This window comes from Lepeophtheirus salmonis, chromosome 13 (genome assembly GCF_016086655.4).
Source record: "Lepeophtheirus salmonis chromosome 13, UVic_Lsal_1.4, whole genome shotgun sequence".
NCBI lineage: Eukaryota > Metazoa > Arthropoda > Copepoda > Siphonostomatoida > Caligidae > Lepeophtheirus > Lepeophtheirus salmonis.
Genome location: NC_052143.2, coordinates 8,499,743 through 8,524,251, shown reverse-complemented (window position 1 = coordinate 8,524,251; position 24,509 = coordinate 8,499,743). Strand labels below are relative to the sequence as shown.

At 30.3% G+C, this 24,509-nt stretch overlaps 1 protein-coding gene across 1 annotated transcript; it reads right to left on the bottom strand.

Moving 5' to 3' along the window:
• Positions 1 to 222: 222 nt before the first annotated feature.
• Positions 223 to 24,056, bottom strand: LOC121128571 (uncharacterized). Its single transcript, XM_040724162.2, has 2 exons — positions 23,990 to 24,056; positions 223 to 1,747 (listed from the first exon to the last, which is right to left on the bottom strand). Exon 2 carries the CDS (start codon positions 1,736 to 1,738, stop codon positions 500 to 502), a length of 1,239 nt encoding a protein of 412 aa, XP_040580096.1. The 5' UTR covers positions 1,739 to 1,747; positions 23,990 to 24,056; the 3' UTR covers positions 223 to 499.
• Between the last annotated feature and the right edge of the window lie 453 nt (positions 24,057 to 24,509).

Here is a 24,509-nt window from a genome sequence, read left to right as displayed (position 1 = left end):
CGATAATTCTACTTGTTTCTCATAATCAATATCAGAATGTTGATTGCTTGAATAAGAATAAACTCCTTCTAAGCTATAAACAAAATTTCATTTTTTTTTTAATACAATATACGTTAGGTATATGGATCACTTTTTGAAGCTGTGCCTAAAAGTGTACTTACCATTTTGGTTAAATGCATATCAAATTAACCTGTTTTTTCTCAATAAATACTATGTTGATAATATTTTTAACGGATTTATTTATAATAAAAAAATCACATAAAATAAAATAAAAAATTCATAACTTACTTCGAAGCTTGTTTAGAGTGTTCAAATGAAAGATAATATTTGTTAATTGATAGAGGTAGAGGGAATTAGGAATAACCTGTCATGGAATGATAATTATTATCTTAATAAATAGTTTATAGTTGTTCACCCAAGTCCATGCATGGCTAAAATATTTATTAAAATAAGTTCATTTGCATTGGCTAAAAGTGAAATTTTTGAGGAATTGCTAAGGCTAATTGGGATTCACTCCCATCCCACAGTGTGTCTGGAATTGTTCAAACGTGATGTCATTATCTTTTTCTGCGTCCATAGATTTATGGCTAAAGACAGATATGGCAGCATTTAGTATGTCTTTCCGTGTAAGAATGATAAAAATGGGAATAAGAAGAATATGTAGGTATCCAAAAACGTATTTCAATGCCATAAATGCGAAAATCGTTTCTCTTTTTCCAAGGTACTGCTCAACAAAGAACATATTGACAGGATATCCAAGAGCAAATACTAGAGTAAGAAGAAAAAGAAGTGCATAGGTTGCGGGAGAGTAATGAGGAACATGATGATCACTGGAAGGAGGGCTGCAGCTATCACTTTGAACTCTGCTATGAGAGCGGTTGAAACATGATAAGCAAGTTAGAAAGATTTGAGCAAATGTACAAACAATAGGTCCTATGAAAAGTGGCACAGGGATCATGACAATGAGAGAAATTAAATTGAGATTTGTATTAAGTTCATCTCGGAGTACGCAGGACGTGGATTTCTTATTGAAGATTTGAGGACTTAGGAAAGAGTAGACTAGGGATACAAACCAAATAAATGCAAGAACTCCTTTTTGAGTGGCTCCCAAACCATCCATCCCCTGAAACTCTTCTTCATCCTCTATTTCTTGATTCGTTCCCTCCTCATCTTTGCTTACGTCCTCTGTATCAGAATGTCTCTCGCCTTCTGAAATTTTTCTACAAACTTCCATTTCGTGTACTTCTTCAAATCTTTCTTCGTCTTCACCCAAACTCCCTTTGATGGAGCATCCAGGAACGACATTGCCAAGGATTCGAGTCGCTCGATGAACAACAAAGAGCCAACTTAGGACTACTATTGAATAAGGAAGAACAGCCCATGTTGCCCTAGATGATATTGCATGTACAGTGCAAAAAGCTAGTTCAACACTCCATTTGCCAGATGCAACAGCGTAGCCATTATAAATAATGGCAATGGATTTGACGAACACGGCAGCCATTAAATTAGAGCAGCAGAGATTTCCCAGAATGACATTCAGAGTAGAATTTAAAAGACTTTCTTTTTCACGAATAGAAATGATAACGATGAGATTGAAAACAATGGATATGAGTGTAAGAGACATCTCCATAACAACAAGGATAGCTCCGTATGATAGATTCGTAAACTCGCCATTTCCACTGAGTATGTTGAGCACTCCCTCTGTCCAGTCAGTAATAGTGTTGTTTGAGCTTTCCATTTGTTCTACCTAAAATTTATAAAAATATTTAAATAAGTCATCCGCAATACAGAGTTACATACTACATGATATAGATTAGCAATTATCTTTTATTCGCATATGTATGTATATACAACATAATAAAAAAATGGAGTGGGCTGATAATAATTTTTACAGCCCCTTCTAGATGAATAAGATACTGCTACAATCCTTTTTATTCGATATAGTCCAGTCAAGTCTTAGGACCGATCCTTAAGACTGTCGATCCTTCGGACTTTCTGTACTGGAACTGATTGAAAAAAGAAGAAATAATATTAACTGACGTCATCAAGGACTGAACTTTATAAGTTTTTTGACTGATTGGCAGAATTGAACTGCACCAGACGTAGACTGAACTGGACGGAACTAAAGTTTTCAGTCCTAAATAAGGACTGATACAACATTACATTCACCTTCAGTTTTTATGGTTATCCTCTATAATTTTGTCCACACGTCAACCTTTCTCTTTCTGTTTCCAAATTGGAGACATCGAACAGAGGATAGTAGAGATTCAATTCTCATAACCTTTCAGTAATAAGAAAATAACTTCACTACGTCTAGTTTAGGGACGCAGAGCGATACAAAGAATATATTGACAGAGGAAAAAGAGAAGGATCTCGACTTTATCGAGTTATTCGAGTAATTAACACTTCAAAGGGTCACAAAAAGTACATAGAAGATCTCATTGTGTGGGGAAAACTCTGAAATGGGCTCTTATGAAGTATTCGGAGGAGGGAATTGGGTAAGTCTTCTCGGAGTGCATCCAAGAGTTCCATCTACTTTTTGTACTTTTTTTAATCACCGATTTAGAGATAAAAGAAAAAGTATGGCGTGTAAGCAAACTTATACAAGATGTACGTTTTTATTTCAATAATATTATCATTGAGGGAGTTGCATTATTTTGCCACAACTCTCTGTCGCTTTGTTTACAAACCAATATAAGTAAACAACGCTCATACCCCATTGATTCTTTAGTTTCGCTCTTTTTATACGTTTTTGAACATTAAAAACAAATTTTGAAATGTTTGTGTATAAGGGAGAAGGATGAACAGTTATTGATAAAATTGTGTATGCGTATGTTCAAGATTTGTCCTTTGTTGATGTGTCAAAAATAATGTACTGATAAAACTGATAATTTCCCCCAAAAATTGAGAAAATACCTATTATTGTTTTCCAATATTTCTCAAGAGACATGAGGAAAACCTTTTGGGTCAGAGATTATTAGATTTAGATTTCTAGAAAATAAAATAAAATTATTAAAAAGACGGATTTTTAAAATTCCTGATATTTTCGAGATCAATAATATCACTAACCATTAGTCTACTCTCCCAGCCTTGGTTTTTATGAGAAAGGTTATTCTTTGAAAGTAAGGTGCTCACTGTTCATCTAATATACCTACCTAATTGATTTATTAAATATGAACAAAAAAATAACTATTTTGAAGGAGTTACTATAAAAACAAAAATGAATACATGTCTCAAGAGGATTTAGTTCAGCAACAAGATTGATTGATTTTAAATTCATTTGGGCAAAAATATAAAGGAAGCTTAATTATAACTCACAACCTTTCTTACAAGAATATAAATAAATAAAACCAAAGTTACCAGGTGGTCCGTTGAAATCAGATCGCTTACTAACTCCATAAATAATTAAGCTTGAGTGACTGAAATTAATTCATATTTCTATATATTAAAGCATAAACAATTAGTACAAAACAAAAAAAAACATAGTTATGTTCCTTACATACAAGTCGAGAACATGACAATTAAATGTTATCGACTAATTTCCATTGATGCGACCGAAACAGTAGGGCGTCTCGAGGACACCGTTTACGCTTTGAGAAAATTCAAAACGTTGGAAATGAAGAAAGGCTTCGTCAAAAAGGCCAAACTGAACCCCGATCAGGCCAATCACCTCAAGTCTGTCATGGCCCATGCAAGAAATCTCGGAGTTTAACACCAGACTATCCAAAGAACTATCAAAAATGTGGGTGGAAAGAGCCTTGTGAGGGTGGAGAGGCAACTTTTGGCACCAGCAATGAAAGGACACCATCTGTTCCGTTGCAATACTCTTTTGAGTTCTTTTGAACTCCTTTTTTACCCTTTAGCACCCCCCTACAACCCTGATGCCAACACCCTTGAGTATACCTTTTGGGTCCATGTCGAGGGGATTGCCTCTAGTGTCCGTCATCCTTACACTGAGCCCATCATTGCCGCTTAGGCTGGATACATTAATAATTAAGTGAGCTCAGACCCCCATCTATTTATGGAACTAATTATGTTGAAATTATCTTGCTAATTAATATATTATACCTTGTGGAAGTTTAAAATTCATAGTGTTCAGATTTTAATGGAGCAATTAGTATACCTGTGTTACTAAGCCTATAGCGTCATCCTTCAAAGCAATGTAATAGTCGGAATATTTGAAGGTTAGCAGGCTTTAATGAATACTTGTCATATGAAAAATCTAGCACTCATCAGGGAACCCCCATAGAAGACAAACAACAGTAGAGCAACTATGAAAATAAAAAGTTTTTATGGTATCTTATTAGCTCCAAAAAAAATACTTGTTAATTTCCAGTAGTAGTGGCGATACATTTTTGATTAATTTACTTCTTTCTCTAATTCAATGTTTGTTTTTTTCGAAGGATTTTTTAAAATTTCTTCTTTTGAATTATTTTTACCTCTAAAAAATAATAATCAAATCAATCTCTCTGCTTTATTAGACCTTTTAAATCTTAGTTATTTTTAAAACAAATAGTTTTATATTCAACTTAATCCATAAAACTTATAAACTAGGTGAGAAAAGCCTAGATATATTTACTTTCTTAACAAAAAAAAATTTTTTTTAAAGAAGAAAAGAGTAATACAGTGACTATTCTTTTTATTTGGCGCTCTCGTTTTTTATTCTTACAAAATATAATTTTAATGAATTATAAATTGAATTTATGTATAAGTGAGACTCTATATATATTGTGAGTATATTTAGTGAGAGACATATCGTACAGTGTGGAATAGTTGTGAGAAAAAAAAAGATTTTGTAATTTTCTTATTGATCTCGATTCGCTGGTAAGAGGTTGCATATATTTATTATCACTTCATATTGGAAAAAGTTCCGACAAATTTACATTTCAACAATGAAAAAATCTTCTAGTGGACAACATAGCTATTTAAATGTATTGAAAAAAGATTTGGTTTCAAAAACAATTAGAAGAAAGATAATCATTGATATTATAAGCAATGATGGAGGTCGCATTCCTAAACGGCCAACTGTTCCAGAAGTTGAGAACTTAATTTTTGGAACTTTGAAGATAGGCACTTTCCTTCTTCAAGGAATTCATATTTGTCCTGGTTCTCGCCTTATGGTGGTTACAGTACTGAAAAAGGAATTAGCCTCTTCTCACGTAGAGGATACTTTTCCAATATGGGAAGCCAATGACCGGGATGGGGGAATTAAAGGAGTTGTAAGAGGGTTAAGAGCCCAATGTAAAGACGAGTCTGGAAATCCTATTGTATTTGAAAAGAAAATAACTATTCACTCTCCCCATAAGGATGTTAAGCCCTGTGAGATAGATGATGTATTTAAAGATTTTTGCTTAATTGTAAAGCCTGCAAAAGAGACTGCTTTTATTGATGGAAGATTAAAGGGCCTTAACAACGGGATTTTTGTTATTGGATTGATACCAAAGCGTGACCTTCCAGGATTTAAAGGTTTTTAGAGGTTTAAAGACTCGTATTATCAACGCAGGTAAGTCAATTACATGTGCAAAGTGTTACAAAATAGGTAACTTTGCAAAATAAATTGTATCAATTAGTTTGTGAAATGGGGAGATTATCTTAAGTCAGTTAAGGAAGTTTTATTCAAAGACAATGCAATTGATAATAATAAAACAAATGGAAAAACTGACTATGATTCCATTGTTGATAATAGTAGTTTTTATAATAGCAATATTGAAAAGGATACGGGTATTGGAGAGATCCTGTCGCTGAATACGAGAGGGGGCATGTTATATGTCTTCCGGACATTAAAACTAAAGTATCCTTGTCATGTACATGATTGCACCTTCTGTCTTCCAAGATAGTTTAACTATTAAAAAAACTAAGGTGGATTTAGCAGGAAAGGTGCGCTTTCAGGACCCTCGAAAGAACTCAAGAAAGTGAAGAAATGTGGAAAAGGTGATACACCAAGATAAAAATTATGAATCCTGTGTTGATAAGTCTAATCAACACAAAACAACTACCATTGTTTATGATAGTGTAAGTAGTTGCACGGAGGAAATTGCTAATATCTATATTGATGCTGGCACTAAATAAAATAATGGTAAAAATACTTCAAAGGCCAAGGAAACTGGCAGTGTTAGAGAAACTGCTTCTGAGAACTACGGAATTCCAGATGAGTCATGAGAATATCTGCTAAATCAAGCAGTAGGTGTTGAAAACTCTGGGAAACATCAACTATTATTCAAAAAGTTGTGGTAGCAAAAAGAAGTCCAAAATAGATATATTCTTCGATTTGGCTGCCAAACCCCTATTATTGGCTAAACTCAAACAAAAGAAATCAAAATGATTAGCTGCTCCTATATCAACACTGTAAAGCAGCTAACTCTGGATTGAAACTCAGAAAATTGGAAATAGGGTAAATAACAGAGCCATCCATACCTCAGTAACGGCTCAACAAAAAGCCTCGCTCTATTTGGTTGTACTATCCATTGCAAACATGGGTTAAAAAAAAGAGTATGCATGCCAACTGCTAATCGTTTACATGCATGGTTTGGCCCACAATTATCTGGGAAAGATGTTTGCAAAATATACTTAAAATTATCATGAACCTCTACAAAAACCTCTTAGTAGGGCCATTGATTCTAATGTTCATATTTATCTTTGGGGCAGAAAATACATTGACACTAGAGGAGAAATTCTTGAAACTCTTACAGATTAACATAATCTTATAATGGATACGCAGAATCACTTGCTAAATCCTGCCAAATACTAAAGGAAACTCATTTCCCTGACTGCAGAATCAATACCACCTGTGATCGACTATTGTGAGAAACTAACTTTGTCATTGACTTTGTGAAAATTAATTGTGTCAAAGAATCATTCAACTCCTTCGACCTTTTAAAAGCTTAGGACCAGATGGACTTAAATCAGTTGTACTATAACAACGCGGAGAAAACATTATATATTATATCTATGTGCTTTTCGGAGTGATTCTCAGTACTTAGCTATACACCAAAGACCGGGTGAGAAATGAAAGTTGTATGTTTGCTGAAACCAGGTAAAGACAACTACAGCTCAGCAAAATCATTTAGACCAATCACCATCTCAAACTACATCCTTAAATGACTCGAAATAATTGTACAGTGTAATGTAGAAGGGTTAGTTATCCCTAGACTGCATTAGTAACATGATTCTACAAAAGATATATCAACTAAAACCGTCTTGTCACAAGCAACAGATTTTATCGAAAAATCAATCTATCAGAAACAATGCACACTTGCAGCCAGTTTTGATTGCACAGATGCATTTGATTACATAAAATTTCACTCAGAAAACACAACAATGACACAGCTGGTAATGCTAGAATCATCTAATAATGGTATAGGGACCTTCTCAATACACAAATAGTCATGGTTGAATTAAAAGTTGAAAAAAACAACGTCAATTCAACGCGTGGTAGTCCTCAAGGGGGAGTTTTATCTCCAATGGTGTGGAATATAATTATTGATACCCTCTTGACCGAGTTTAAAGAAGGTGCAGTACAAGTTGTAGGTTATGTAGTGGATATCTTTCTATTAATAAGTGGTAAACATCCTAATACCATTGTCAATTAGATGCACGATGCTATAAATTTGGTTCAGGAATGGACAAAAACAAATTGTCTCACCTTTAATCCATCAAAATAATGATCTATAGTCTTCTCAAAAGCATATAAATTAGGATCTTAATACTTTCCACAATTATATATGGATGAAAAAATTACGAAATATTCAACACAAATGAAGTACAAAGTAATCAAGGACTCACTTGGACCAAACACCTGAAAGAAAAAGCTGCGAAGTGTTCCCGTATATGGAACATAGCAAAAGCAGTCATAGGGCAAAAGTGGGGGTTAACCTCTGATAAAGTTATCTGGTTCTACGAAACCATGATCAGACATATCATCACCTATGGGTGTCTTGCATGCGTGCACACTGGTATTGCAATGAAAGGTGGAGTAAGAAAATTAACCACCATTCAGAGAAAACCACTCTTGTGCATCTCTCATACCCTCCGATCAACACCAACAACAGGAATAGTGTTGGGCATTACTCCCATCGACCTCTACTTACAAGCACAAGCTGCGAAGTCTAGATGGAGAGGAAGGTATTTTCTCCGGGACACCTGGGAGGGTGTCCAAGGCGTCGTGAGCATCGTTTCCTTTGCGATAAAATACTTGATCAAGTTGAATTATATAAAGTAAGCTACTATATCACTGTCAATTGTACCTGGTTGACAACCGTCAAGTTGAACAGCCTTATATAATTTTATATACAGACGAATCCAAAAATGAGAAAGGCAATACAGGTACGAGAAGGGTTATCTCTGGAGGTGACATACCTTTTCATCAATCGTCAGCATCATTGAATAACGAATCATTGGTCTTCCAAGTAGCAATCATCGCCATCACACAATCAATTGTAGCTCTTCTTAACCGAGACAAGCCATCGAATAACGTAATAATTTGATCAGATTCTTAATTGATATTTGCTGCTTTCTCAATCCGTTTACAAAAAATGATACAGCTAAGAAGTGCAAAGAAATATTAAACGTAGGAAAATGTGAAATAAACAAATATCTCGATTGGTGCAAAGGCCATACAGATATTTTAGGAAATGAACTTGCAAACTATCTTGCAATACATGGTACTGAAAGTCAAAATCGTTTGTGCATTGTAACGTCTCCTAACTACATGAAGAAGGTCGTGGGTGACGTCTTCTTCGAAATTTTGTACAACAGATACAGGGAAGATCAAAGAATGAAACATACACACCAGATATTGAAGAAACCAAAACAAAAGATGGTCAAATTTTTTGTGTCAATACATGAACTCATTTGTTCAAGCCTACACAGGTCATATTACATTTTCGCCCCATGTGAGGAAACGGAAAAATACAATTGCAATTTGCATGGAAGAGCCACAAGCACAGAATAACTTATTAACAGATGTCCATTGCTCTCATATGAGAGATATCAAGCTATGCAAGAAGAAGATGAAGATCTTCGTATTCTTAAATTTATCAAATATACAAAAATGAACAAATATATACATAATAACTATATAATTAAAAATGATATAAGATCAATATGTTGTAGTAGCTTTGTGTGGCCCTGTTCTTTTGCGTATGTACCTATGTATAGTTTTGTAATGTATGCATATCTGTATTATCTTATAATCTACCAAAAATTCTTAAGATTTGCACCCCAAATTATGGTAATGCGACTTTCATTCATATAATACTTTTGTTGCTTAACAAATTCTATGAATAATTATATGGATTACGAAAATGTGTATTTAATGTTAGAATTTCACAACTCAATGTTGTGTAAATAAGGTAAACCCCCTGCAATTTCATAAAGCCATCCTTAGGAATGAAAATAATTTATACATACCTGCATATTAGAGTGTTCCCTATTTTGTAAAGTTGACCAATTCAAAATTATTATGGATCACAAAATGTATTTAGGTGTTGGTAATGACCTCCTAATTTTTTTTTTCTGCCACATCAAAAACCGCTGTTTTCCATCCATTCAAAGTCATAGTGTACCAGAAGTACTTCAATATAAAAATCTTATTACAATTAAGGTATAAGAAAAGAAAAAAATATTTAATAATTTTTTTTTGTATTTGTTTGTAATTTTTTTGACTTTATTATGTAGCTGGTTTTGTAAGTTAAAACTCATGAAGTAACTATTGACGGCATAGAAATATTGATAAATAATTATGGATTTTTTATTTATTCAGCAATTTATATTTTCAAACTTTTTCAAGAACAGGATACAAATTGGCATAACTATACATAGTTTGAATACTTAGTAAATTAATTCATGAAAATAGACTTTTGAAAGTTTTTATTCAATTTTGATCTGGAGTAATTTGTAACAATTAAATTTTTGCGTCTTTTCTCTTGATTATGTGTCTTCTTGGATTCCAACACTTCAAAACATCTCGTGGCCCATGAAAAATCGGTCAACTTTACAAAGTATCTACCACTCTACTGCATATAATTATAAACTTACTGTATTATAAATTATCTTTAGTAAACCTTAATTATATTAAAGCATTTTTCCCAAAAATGTCTGGACTCTAATGATTAATTATTTCCTTCAAAACATTTACAGAGTAAATACATTCATATATTCACATTATAACATTTAATGTAACATGATCATACAATATCAAAAAGTATCATAAATACTCGTAAATACTATTATTTTATTTAAAAAGTTGTATTTCGACGAAAGAACTGGTTCTAAAATACTTTTGCCAAAGCCATTTTACCAAATGGACATTTTCCAAATAAAACAATAAATAAACATATTTGAGGATGTTTAATGTAGCTATGATTCCGGTTTCACGAGTTGCAATGACTAATTATTCTTCTATATTAATAATGCAAAGTTAGTATCTATGTATATGTGAAAGTATGCTACATCTAGTGTTGTGTTGGTCCTTATTTAGGACTCAAGACTACAGTCAAGGCATCAAAGATTCATATAACTATATCATTTTAGTAAAAAAGAGCATTTTCAAATAGTTTTCAGTTTTTGTTTTAAAAATTATCTTTTGGGAACAACAATTCAGAGTGCTATTATTAAAATAATATATAGATATATATTCATAAAACAAAGTTTTTCTGGATGTTTAAATGTCGTCAAGTCATTTGACCTTAAGAAATAACAATGTAGGATCGAGTGTTACGCGTCGTATTAAAAAGAAAATAAATTATTATATTTTTATAACAACTTTATGAAACATGAATGAAATCTCACAAGTGTTTTGATCAATTCGTATTTTATATATCTCTATAACATTTTAGGCTGTATAAAGTTGGAGTAGGGGAATTATTTTTCAGAACGAGAGTGTATAGCTAAAGCTCATACTAAAAAAAGGTGTGTACTTTATATAATATTATTAATGATACTTAAGGTTATCTTAGTGAAGAACGAGTGTATACCTTATTGAAAAGGGATCTTACTTATTAATAAAGCAAATTTATTACATTAAGACCAAAGTATAGATTTTTCTGTATAGCTTTTTAAACCAGTTTAAATATTAAATAAATCCGTCAATATTTAATTTATTTGAACCTTTTTTTTTTTTCTAACAATGATCTAAAAAATACTTTATTATTACATTTTTTTAGAGATGAAGTACTTTTAAAATAAATATTTGGAGCTATACTCATAAGATCAAGCTCAAAAATGGAGCATTTCACATTTGGAACGTATTTGAATAACTATTTTTACTTTTTTAGAAAAACTTACATTTTATTTTATACAAAATATTAGACGAATAACAAAGGGATATATTATGTAGAAATATTGAGACTATTAGAATCATTTTTGTTTAAAAAATATCATTACTATATGTATAGAAGCACCATGAAAAGATCTTGGAAATACTTTTTGGAACCTATTAAGTAAAATTAACTTTTTTCACAAGATACGGTTCTTTAAATTATATTAATCATGAATCATGGTCTACTCTCAATGATAAAATAAAATACAAAATAAAGGAAGAAAGAAGATCCACTGGAGATTTACTTGATTAAATTGAGTGACCAAATTTAATTTTTTAGCAAGTATTTTATGTGATGATAACTTAAACATCAAATTGCGAGGTTTTATATTTATAAAACTTATAGAAAAGATACGTTATAAAAAACTTTACAATATTATTATTTTACCAGAATAAAAATATATTTTAGACTTAAGTGTAATTTTTTGTCCATAAAAATTATCATAGTAGTTTCTTATTAAGTAAAAATAGCTCGAAAGAGAAAGACGAAGCTTTCTCTTTTTTTTAATATAATTCAGGAATTGCATACAAAATTATCTTTTGTAGACAACAATTCAGAGTCTTTTTGGCATTTTTTTTTTTCAGACATACCTTTTTTTTCATATAAATACTTAATTATTGAGTAATATTTAGAAAATATATTTACAAATTTTGAGACTTATGGATTCATTTTTTTATTAAAAATTATCATTTTAATAGAAGGATGTGTTCAAATTTGGATTTTTTTTAAACTTTTGGTCATAATAGATTAAGCAATGTCTGCTCTTTGACGCCTACTACCTCCAAAAAATGCTGGATACTACTGTCAGGTAATTTTTAATTTAACTTTTTCATTATAAGGATATTTCAACAGTTGGCTTGAACCACTATTTGAACCGTTGTAACAGAACTCATGACCATCGCCAAATAAATCCCGGAGCTACCTTGCTAGCACATAATATAAAATTTTTGTGTTGTCAGCTGTCGGTAATGGAATTTATTTGGCGATTATTTTTCATTTTATTTTTCAAGGACTTATTTTCCTTGTGTAGTGTAAGTTTCTTGTCTAATGACAAAAAAAATTGTAGATTATAGAGTCAGTTACAATTATTAATTAATAAACACTTTATTTTTACAATCCATGGCAAATAATTAAACATTTTATCTTTTTAAAATACATAATATTTCAACATGAAATCTTGTAAAATCTGTATATATTTCTTTTTAGGAAAAAGGCTTTAGAAAAATGTAGGCGCATGAAATGAAGATATTGAATCGTATCTATGTCAGAACTTATGTAAAAAAAAATCTACATATACTCGTAGAATTGAATACAAAAGCCTCACTTTAAAAATCCCTTATAAACATCTTTCTTAATTCTTTATTTTCACTTTTACCTAATAAATTATTTTTGCAAAAAATAAAGAAGTAAAAACACCTACCTCAATGTAATTTTTCTTGCGGAATGCTTATATTTTTTTCTTTACATAATATATTATTTTTAATGATTAATAGATTACATATTTCAGTTTAAAAATAGTCTGCACAATGTAACACATATTAGTATACGAATGAGGTAGAGCTCGACTGATATATCAACTTGAGTGGTAGGGGAGTATGATATCTACAAAACCTCTTCCTTAGAAAATGTCATTTAAAAAAAGTAAAGGAATCGTATTTCCTTAAAATTCGGCATTCAATAGAATAAACATACCATTTATTGAGAAAGGCCACTTGAAATAAAAAAATTATATCTCCTATGAAAAGAGGTTGAAAAAAGGCAACGCATTTAATTTTCTAAAAAAAAAAAAAAATTCCTGATTATTTTCAAAAGAAATATTCAAAGCAGAGCCAAATACAAGGAAGATTGGCCAAGGTATATTTGTGATAGCGTCTCGTTCTAATATATACATCGTGTCATTCAAGCAATAATTGTTTTGTTTTTGGGTAATTACACATAGCAAATAATTATTTGTAACAAATATAGTAAAAATGTTTGTAAGCTCAACATTATCTCGTCCGGTGCAGGGTTGTTAAAAGGACGCTCTTCCATTTTCATGATTGTAGGGCAAAAATTTTAAATGGATGTCCTTTTTTTAGCTTCACTTTTGGCTAGCTGCCAAGATAGCAAAAAATGTCCTACCTGCGCAGTTATCGCAGGTGCTTAAAATTTCTTGTTAAACAACGACCTGCAACCTTTAATTATTCAGAAAAAAATTAAATATAAAGATATTGTGAAAGATTCATTCGAGGCAAAGTTTTGAACAATTTAAGCTATAGTGAAAATGATGCCTAATTCACCTACAACAAATCAACAAAAGAATTATAAGTTCAACTTCTAATGTAGGAAAAATGAACTATTTTGGGTCTCTTTGAAGAATGTATAGTCGTAAAACTAGCTTTCAACTTATATTATTTCTTCCTAAACTATAAAATATATTACTTGAAATAACAAATAAAAAAACTTGAAATATATTTTGTTAAAAAAATGCTATATTCGAAATTTTTTAGTTTGTAACACAAAAGTGGTCTCCCTTGTGAAAATAGTATTTCTCTGCCGATTGCATAGCCAGACTATGGGGAATTTGAGAATAATATGTAATAGGCTACATTGTTACTTAAAATATAATCAACATTTTTATTTAAAGAAAAAAACAGGACCATATGTTGTAAGATAATTAACATATGCAAACCCAGACGTACATGGGCAAAATAAGGTTTAAAAAAATGTTAATTTTTTAATCCTAAAAATCAATTTATGTAATTTAAGATATGTAACATCACTTTTAAATAATATAATTTACATGATTTTTTAAATCTATTAAAAAGCAAAAACTCCTTAAGTTGGCGTGAGGCTATAGCCCTCCAGCCCACAGCCTGCGGACGCCCCTCTACACCGAAAATAAAATAAATATTTGTGTTTACATGGAACTACTAATTAAAATTTTAAAAATATTTATCAAAAAATTGAATTACTTCTTATAATCATAGCCGTGTCTGTTCATTTGAAGTAGGTTATTTTCAACAAATGTCATCTTTGCAGCAATCATTTGGAAGAGCTTTTTCTTTAGGGAAGTTAATTTCAGTAATATTTTAAGATGCTTCCATTTATTCAGAAAGTTAAAAATTTCCAATGAATCAAATGTTTACCCTTATAAAATTGACAAAGGGAATATGCTTTCATTTTTCATGATACTACTCCACGAAGACCATCAATCGAAGTAATTGAACATCAGTCACCTCTATGAGGTTTTTTTTAAATTATTTCATCCACAGAAGTTTACAAAGTTGAGTAGACTACTGACTAGAGCATCAGTTGCTCTTGCTAGATTTCCCCAATTTGATTTAAAACGCCATGCTTGTGAATAATGAAGACCTTTTTTTTGTAATTATATTACAGTGTGCTAGATAAAATCGTGGAATTTTGATTAAGAATAAGAAGGAGAAATTTTTGCAAGTAAGAAAAGGAGTGATTTATACTATTCGTCTTTACTGATATTTATTTCCACGTTTCTAAATGATTTCCTTTGATTTGCCTCTAACCTGGCCATATAGATCCCGTATCACTTATTGTTAAAGGCCTCAGACATGGATGCCCACTGCTGCTAGACGGATACCTTGAGGGGTTGCACAGATTCTCTACTCGGTTACACCACAAATTGTATTGTTTAGAAGGGAACAAGAGTCTGTGGAGTAGAGTGCCCATACCGACGTTATGCTTTAACCAAGTCAACAACTTTTGGTCTCTCTTGACCTGGTTGTTCTTCGTTGCTTATGAAAGGGGTTGCCAATGTCGTCGTACATAATAAGCCTTCCCTAAATCCTTCACATATCTCTTCTCAGTTAAATCATTGACATTGAGGCCTTTGGCATGCTGTCTCATCACTTACCTAGACTTCTGGTGATCACGTCCTCAATAATCCTGACTTTCGGATGTCTACCACTACCAAAAGACCATGCTTTTAATATGATAAACAAGATTCTTGGAGCCTCCTACGATCTTCATGATCTCCTTGACACTCATTTAAGCGTGGAGCAAATCAAACACCCTTTGCCTTTTCACCTTCATGCTGACACTTTTTATTTTTGAAATTTTGTTGCTTTATTGCTTATTTGACAGAAATAGTCGGTACTTTTAATATTGCAGACTAGTATTTCAAAATATTCCCCTTAAGTAATCCAGATTGATATAAAGTCTATTCCATGATTTTATCTCGTACACTGTATATGAAAATGTAGCTAAAATTAATCTTACTGAAAAGAAGCTCGCCCAAATAAATTATCTATCAAATTAATGTAGCTAAAATTGAACCCACTCGAATGAACTCGCTAATCATGACATGTTAGTTATTTTGGTTTGCTGATTTATAAGGAAAATTATGTGGTGGCCATACAAGGAATTTTTGTGATTATTTTACTAGGTTGTCATGGATTAATTTGAGTAAAAAAAATGGAAAACTTTCATTGTTTTTTTTTCAGCCAAATAATTAATCGGTATCGGTCTCAAAAAGTTAATATCTAATGTGTGTATAAATATACTTCTTATTAATAATTAATTACTGTAAATAAACGATCCATGAATTGTATGTACCAACATGAACGTAAATATACGCACACACAAGTTGATAAATAAATAAATACAAAATTATATACTAGACTTTTGATAATTGGTTATACAAAATTAAACTCTTTGAAATTTTATTTTTAAGTGAATTTAATAAAGTAATTTTACCTTCAATTAGAAGATATTTCTAGTAGTACACATTCAAAGGAGTCAGGAATTTTATTCATTCTTGTTGTTACGAGTGTTAACTACCTATATTAAAAAAGTAATTAATAGTATTAATATGTCATATGCGAAATTGGTTAATTTTTCCCCTCATTCACAGACTCAAAAACAGTAGAGGTCGTAAAAATATATGAAAGCATATTAAATTATTTTTTGCATATATATAGAGAAACACTTCACATTTTTCAAATATTAACGGAGTACAGTATAAATATTTTATATATTAAATAAATATTAAATTATCTGTGCGTACACTGCTTTCAGACATTTTGATGTAAATTTGACGTTGATTGACATGAAATAAGAATGGGAGTATATAATTATTAAAACTCTTGAGTCAATAAAACATCTTCAAACTTTATTTTTTTGCTATATGAATGAAAAAATAAAGAAGTTCCTGTTGCTTCAAAAAGTGTTTGAGTGATATTGAGATATACTGTATGTAACGTTACACATAACATTAGCAGACTTTCAGATTCAGAAAAAGGGTCATTTTTATTCAATGCACTTTTCCCCCGTATATATGTAACAAACACGTATTGGACGTATAAAATACAAAAATTGAACTGGCAGGATATACATTTTTGCATTATATCGCAACAACCCTCAATGTAATAGTTTCATTAGAATATTTACATCCAACTTTTTGTCTGGATAATTGAATAGAGTTTGCAAATCCTGAAATTTATAAACTCTGTTATATAAACTTATATTACATTAAAGAAAGAAAATAAATAAATACAGATATGTCAACAATGGAGTTTGTATATATTAGATTTTATTAAAATAAAATTAATATTCCTTTAACTAGATTTGTGAGAAGCAAATACTATTTTTTTAATTTTATGAACAAATAATTAAGCTTTAAATGGATTCCTTTGACAATGAGTTATAAACAAATAAATATATGAAATGTTATTCCTATCCAAACAAACCCCTTGGAAAAGGCAAGTTAATGTGGGAAGGGGGTTGATATTTAAGGATTAACATCGAAGTAATTCTTGTCAATGTCCTTGTTAATTTCCTTCTCCCCTCCTCCCTTGTCTCAGATGATTGTAGCTGATCTAATGAAACGTCATGACAGCTCAGCTGTTCTCCTTCAAAACATTCTTCAAATTCTTAGGGTGACCATGTTCATTTTCGGTTGCTATTAATGCCAAAAGACACACAATTTTCAAAAATAGTTATCAATCATTTCATATTATTTTCCAAAATATGTAGGAAGAAACCTTTCCCAAAAAATAAAATATAAAATGCATTCAATGTATCAAAGTGTTTGTACACTATATATGTACAAACATACACTACCCTCATAGTTATTGCATATACACATCAAATGGTTTTAATGTCTTTATACATACTCACAATCACCACCAACAATAGAAATGGTGCCATTATAGTTTTTGCAGAAAGCCACTTACGCTATATTAGTTTATATACACACTGCATAAATGAGTTTTGCAAGGAGTGCCAGCCATATTTTTTTCATTCAAACATTCATATATTGAATGTTATGCTAAACTTTACACAACAATGAAAATGCATGCAGTAGTTCAATGTATTCTTTTTTTTTTAACAGCGTACTTCAAAAACCAATAATTATTAATCATATTGAATATCATTTTACAATTTAAATTTATTTATTTAATTGATTTTAAGTTTGTGTGAAGTAAACTAAATTTAAAGAATTTAAATATAAGTATAATTACGTTATTCTATATGAAGAATATCTAAATATACAATTAACGAATAAAAATATATAAGACTTTTTCAGTATAGCATAACGGATAACTTATCAATATATTATAGGCTCCTTTGAACAAAAATAAACTGTTGTTATCTCATTTCAAATTATATTTGTATTCGATTCTCCAATTTTTATTTGTATTAGTTGGAATACATGTTTTACGTTCGGTAGTTTTTATTTTACCGATAATGAGGTTGTACGTATTTGGTGGGCTCCACAATTTTATACTATTGCAAAAATGGAAGGGAAATATCTTCTTTTTTTTTTTGTTCTTTTATTAAGATTATTTATTTTTCTAGAATAGTTATTTTTTACGAACTCCTAAATTTTGAAGATCGAACACTCTTTAAATGGGTGTTCCAAGAATTTCATTTATATTAATTTCGTCTTTCAATTATATTTCAATCGTAGAAAATCAAAAATCCCTCCAAAAGGCGTCTAATCATTTTATCGGTGTAGAACAAACTAAGAATGCAAACGTTTTGTACATGTATAATGAAAGAATACATTTGAGAATCAAGTCATAATTGAGTTCAGATTGAAAACATGACGATTTTCTTATTGGTTAACCATTTAAATAACAAAGTAGTTTTATAATAACTCGTTCGAAAATACGAAATACTATAAATAGGACTGAGACATTACATAGAGGGATTACAGTTGCGTTCGGTATACCTATAAATATAAAATTAGCATTTGGGTCCATTTTATTAATGATGTTTTTATTGATGTCCGTAAATATGATTATACAGACGTAAAAAAATTATAGATATTCCATAATTATGTATTATACTTCCTTAGGAATAAGTACATATACATATGTTATTTCAAAATGACGTACCCTTTGATGTTTTCAAATATTGAAAGCTTTTGATCATTAAATAGAACTTGAAATCCTACATAGAATTACATTAATTTATGTGCGTGTGTGATGTACGCCCTGCTTAGAAAAGCAATGATAAAAACGCATTCACTTTTTAGACGGAGACTGATACAAACTTTAGACATAAAATTAAAAAAAATTCAGTATTTTTAATTACGTTTAATTCTGAACAAACCAGATTCCTGGGCTCTGGAGGGCAAGTTTGATTTTTTGCAAAAAAGTTTTTTTTATTTTTCATTAAACAAGATCTATTCTCTGTGTTTCAGAGTTGTTGTTTTTTTTCATGCTATGGGCTGTTTTTTAAAAAATGTACCAAAATATAATAAAAATCCATAAAACGAATTATTGTACAAACAGAAAAAGGGAGAACGTTTATTAAATACGAATTATAAAAGGGAATTAGTAAGAAAATGAGTGAGTTAATCTGAGTATGTATTTTCAATCTTCATTATGGTTTGAAGAAGGAACGTGGCAAGTAAGGAATGACAATGACAATTAATAAATCACAGAGTTAAACATTTGAAAAAAATTGCTTCATATTAACCAAAACCAGTATTTTAACATGGTCAATAATATGTTCCATTTCCAAGAGTATCAAAAGGGGTGCATGTTAGATTTACGAAAACAACAAAAAAACCTGTAATAGGAATTTTTACAATAAAAAAAATTTACCTATTATATAATTATAGTTTATAGTAAATCGTTTTAATTTAGAATTTTAACAGAGATAAGCTAAATATAAGTAAAATCTTTTTCATTGGCTATCTTTAAGATAGCGTATTCGTGCTAGTTTTAATTGTTATTATTTTTTTTTTGTGGAAGGATTTTATCTATAATTTGTGTTAATAAACAAGATCATCTTGTTGTTACATAATTTTCTGCTGTCGAGAAAATCATTTCGCTTGGTATAAACGTATCTGGATTTACAAAATAGCGTAAAGCCAATTAAAAAATATAAAGATACTAGCAAAGGGGTACTTGGTGTTGCTCGGGCCAAGAAGGGAGCGGGAAATTTTTCGACGACATTATCCCCCATAATATAATATATAATATTCACAAAACCAAAAAATTGGCTTTGCAAGTACGAAAAAAATCTTGGTAGTGATATATCATATTTCCATAATTATAAAGTTTTTTTTTTTTTAATTTAATTTAAAGTAAATCTACGAATATAGCAATTTTTATTCAAATTATATAAGAAAAAAGATTCATGAATTAAATGGTATATATGTTGAGATTTTGTACAACTATTACAAGCAGATTATACAAGTTGTAACCAAAAAATGAGATGAAATATTTTAAATGATAAATTCCCAATACTTTTGATGTCTATAGCGTAATGATTAAAATCCCCATTTTATGTTTGATATAATTCGGCCTAGACCGATTTTATTGATGAATTGTTGATGACGTCACGTGTGCGTTAAAATTGTGAATATGGGCACAGTAATATAATATAAAGTTGTGATTTACATCAATCCTATTTGTATAACTCATAAATTGGGAGCGGGAAAAAAATAACAGATTGAGACAGAAAAAAAATATCTATATATTGAGACTGAAAAAATCAGTCCACGATTTGAAAATAATAAAATTTGTGTCTACAGTCCGGCATCCTGGTCTGGACCTTACATTTCAATTTCAATAACATTTTTTTTAAAGTTCTAGGAGCGCCAAAGGTCTCAAATTCATTTTCAAAAAAAAAAAATGCTCTAACAAAAGAGTTGGTTTTAATGTATACTTTTATAAATATATAGCTTAGAGTTACTAAAATGTTGGCATAATCTCACTTGTGAAAATTGTGCTATTCCAACATTTACAACTATGTACATATACATATAAGTTTTCTAACTATAACTATTTGAATAATTAGTGAGATATTAAATACGGGGTAATTATGATATATATTTTTTTTAATTTTAAAAGTTGTTAAGATGTGTTATTAACATATTCTAAAGTTCATTTTACTAGTTTCTTCTAAAGATCAAAAAATATTATGAAATACATAGATGAATATTTTTAGATACAAATCTTAGCTCTATTTGTGGCCAAATTTAGAATTATACTTAGCATTTATGAGAAAAATATTATTTTAATTTATGTTAAGATCGAATTGAAACAAAAGCTGCACTGATATCAAAATCTATTAAATCCATTTGATACTTGTTTATTATTAAATAGTAATAATTAGGAAATCGTCTTTTACCTCTCGTTTTCGCTGACTAATTTCATAAAAATACATATATCTATATATAATTATTTTAAATGAAAAGGATGTCGAGTCAAGAAGGAAAATTTCTTTTGTTTTCTTTATTTAACAATCCTATTCAACTTAATTTTTTTTTATTAATAATTCTGTCAAAAAAGAGCTTTACTTTATTAATAATAAAAAATATGGCATTAAATAGTTTATTTGATGTTCATTTCAACTAATTAAAAGACGTATTTCATTTCAAAAAACCATAATCATTATTCATATGCTTTAATCGAATTCTTTTGTTCTTAATATATGTATATTAAATACAGTGGTGCTCAAGAAAACTTTCTTGGAAAAGTAGTGCTCTTAAGGTTTCAAATGTTTCATGTTATAAAAAAAAATAAGAACTACAAAATTTGAGTGTGATAAATAATTTTTTAAAGGATACACAACGAACGTTTTGTTTTCAAATTTACTGATTTTTAGATAAAAATGATATATTTCCTTAACAATTTCTAAAATATACGAAAATATAGCACTTACAATGGAATAGAACTATTACAGAAGTGTCTGAACATATTTCTAATTACTTATTTTTTAAATGTAGTCCGTTTATCTTGCCAATATCTAACTTTCTGTTCATAGACATTACCTTTTTTTTAATACTTAATATGTTCAGTTTTACAATGAAGTAGCAAGAGGACAAATGTAAAGTCAGTGCAGAATGGTTTGAGGCCGGCATCGATGCTAAGTTAATCAGAAAAATCACAAAATATACCAACAGCACCGTCTATGATATCTGCAAGCGACTGAAGATGGTTAAGGGGCTTTTTCATACCTCATATTTTTTACACAAAGATAAAAACTGCACTGGTCACTTCTTGGCTGAGCTCAAGAGGTCCATCAAAGCAAATCCTAGGAACTCCATAGATGGTCATTTTTGGGTGAAATCCATCAGTATAAGGAAGGTGGGCAGGTCCATCAAGGACAACCTTGCCTTCAAGTACTAAATCAGAAGAATGGGTCCCCTTCTTACCACGAAGATGAAGGGCATCAGGTTGCAACTCAAATCCAGGCATCATAAAGCTATTCACCTTGGACGGTGTTTAATATCCAAAGAATTACCGCTGGTTTGCAGAATACAGAGGTAATGTTCCTCTTGTGATAAAGACTAAGTTGTCGTGCTAGATAATATGGTTTGGCTTAATCAACGTCATGAGAATGTCAAGCCAGCTCACATTTTTGACAACGATCTCAATTTGACCAAAACTTCAAATACAAGGTTCATGTGGATTCAAGACTCAACGCCTTGTCATATTGCCAAAAAAGCATTATCTGGAGAGCCAGTTTTAAGTTATTATCAAAGTGGATGAGTGCCCTTCCAACAGCCCTCACCTTAATATGTATATTTCTAGTTGTGCTCAGAGCTGATATGGAAAGTAAACAAATATTTCCATAGCTCTTTGAGATACCTGAAGGTATATACGAAGAGAAACATGTCCTGCTTCAACAAGAGAGATGTAATAAAGACGTTCTCAGCCTTTATGTACCGTGTATAGTTGCTGATAAATGCTGAGCGGGATCATATTGAATGGAAAAACAGCTAATTGTTCAATTTAAATTCTATATATTATACATTTTTTCTTAAAATGACATCTACTATTAATTAAAATTATTTGAAAATATTGTCTGGATACTTTTACCCACTCCTTTATTTTAAGTGTAGATTTGATTTTTTTAAATGTATTTTGACATTTATACCCCTAAATCAACAACTCACTGTCTGAAAGGCATATAAAACATTTTACTGGTACTGCGTATAGCACCAAAGTTTTTCTTATCTTTTTTTTAATACAATAAAATTTACAACATCGGTTTTATGCGCATTATCAGACGTGTAGAGTATAAAAAATTATAGTGAAAAGCATTGAGGTATTTTTTTAAGATCAAATCCTCACCTAACGTATTTATTTCATTGTTAGTGATGTATTGCTACGTATTTTGGAGTTTTGAAGAAAATATGCCGGTTTTATCCAAGAATCAGTAAAAAACCCAACTTTAAAGTCGTTATGCAACCTTTAAATATTTATTAACCATCCTCAAATTTTGTAGTACCTATTTTTTTTTATGAAAACCAACATTCTGAGACCTTAGAATCACTACTTTTCTATAAAAAAAATATGAAAATATGAATTGTTATAGGTACAATCAACATTTTAAAAGTTGCAAGAAAAATGTAGTTAAAATTGCTATAAGCTTAAACGCATACATATTATGAGATTGGAAGGAATTTTAAGTTAAATTTTCGACTTTGACATATGTAGAATCTGATTTTGTATCAAAAGTTGGAGGTAAACTTGAACAGTTTTTAAAAATGTGGGAGCATAAATTATATAAGAACGATAAAATTGTCAAAACTTTTTGGTAATTCTTATAGCCCCCTCTTTCTAAAAATATTGTTCCTCTATCTTATCAAAAAATTCATAACGTTTATGAATAGTGAATGCAAGCAACTTTAATTGCCATCACAAATTTGACTCTAATTATCTCATTTTTCAAGATTTCGAGTTGAAATCTTTTTAGCATGTAGCAAAATAGGTGGACATCGAATAAACTGAAAATCGGTAGAAGCATTGTTAATACTTGTACCTCCAATCATTTGAAGATCCTAATATTTATTTGGATATATAGTTATATTTCTTGGCTCATAATTTTTTTACTGGAAATATCTATTCTATATATTAAATACAAATGTATGTATATGTGTTTGTTCGTGAATCACTGCTAAACCGATAAATGAATTTTGCTGAATTTTTTTATTTAAGTTTTTAAGGCTAAAGAGAAGGTTCTGGTAACAATTTTTTTTTTTTTGACTTTAATGCCATGCCGGCTTTAAAATAGAACTTTTCTAAAAACAATGTTTTTGACTAAGAAACGACTATTTCATATAAAACAAAAAATAACGACTGTAAAATAAGAAGAAAAGTCAATAACGAAAAGAGAAGTCTCTAAATTTGTATCAATATAATTATGTATATAATATTAATCCAAGGAAATATGTAAGTAGGAGTACCTACCTCAACGCTCTTGACTTGCTTTTCATAGCTATTTACTACTGACTGGAATCCTACACTGTAGATATTGTACTGTAAATACACTATTTGAATGTTTATTATATATATGTATATAAAAAAAGGTGAACCATTTTGTGTGTAGTATATAAATGAGGAGAAGGAGAGAGGCGTTTTTCTTCACGCTTCTTAAATTTGGCTCTTGCTTCTTGTATACATGTATACTACTTATGAAAAAATCAGTGAACTAAGAACTTAATTTAAACGCATTGGGCCTTCTAAATAAGTATATTTCTCTTTACATACATAGAATCCATGACCAGTAATTTTCTCCTGAACATTTTTACATTTGGTTATTTTTTAGATATATTTTCGCCTCTTGAAGATTTTCCTTTATGAAATATTTGCCTCCTTTATATGTTTTCATATTTTTATACATCATAGTTTTCAACTTTACCTTTAGTTTTTACTCTTGTATCTCGGCTCTAAATTAGAACAGCGTATATATATATTTTTTTTAGTCTGG

Excerpts from the sequence above, each read along its gene's own strand:
- LOC121128571 (XM_040724162.2), bottom strand. The coding sequence starts at position 1,738 with ATGGAAAGCTCAAACAACACTATTACTGACTGGACAGAGGGAGTGCTC.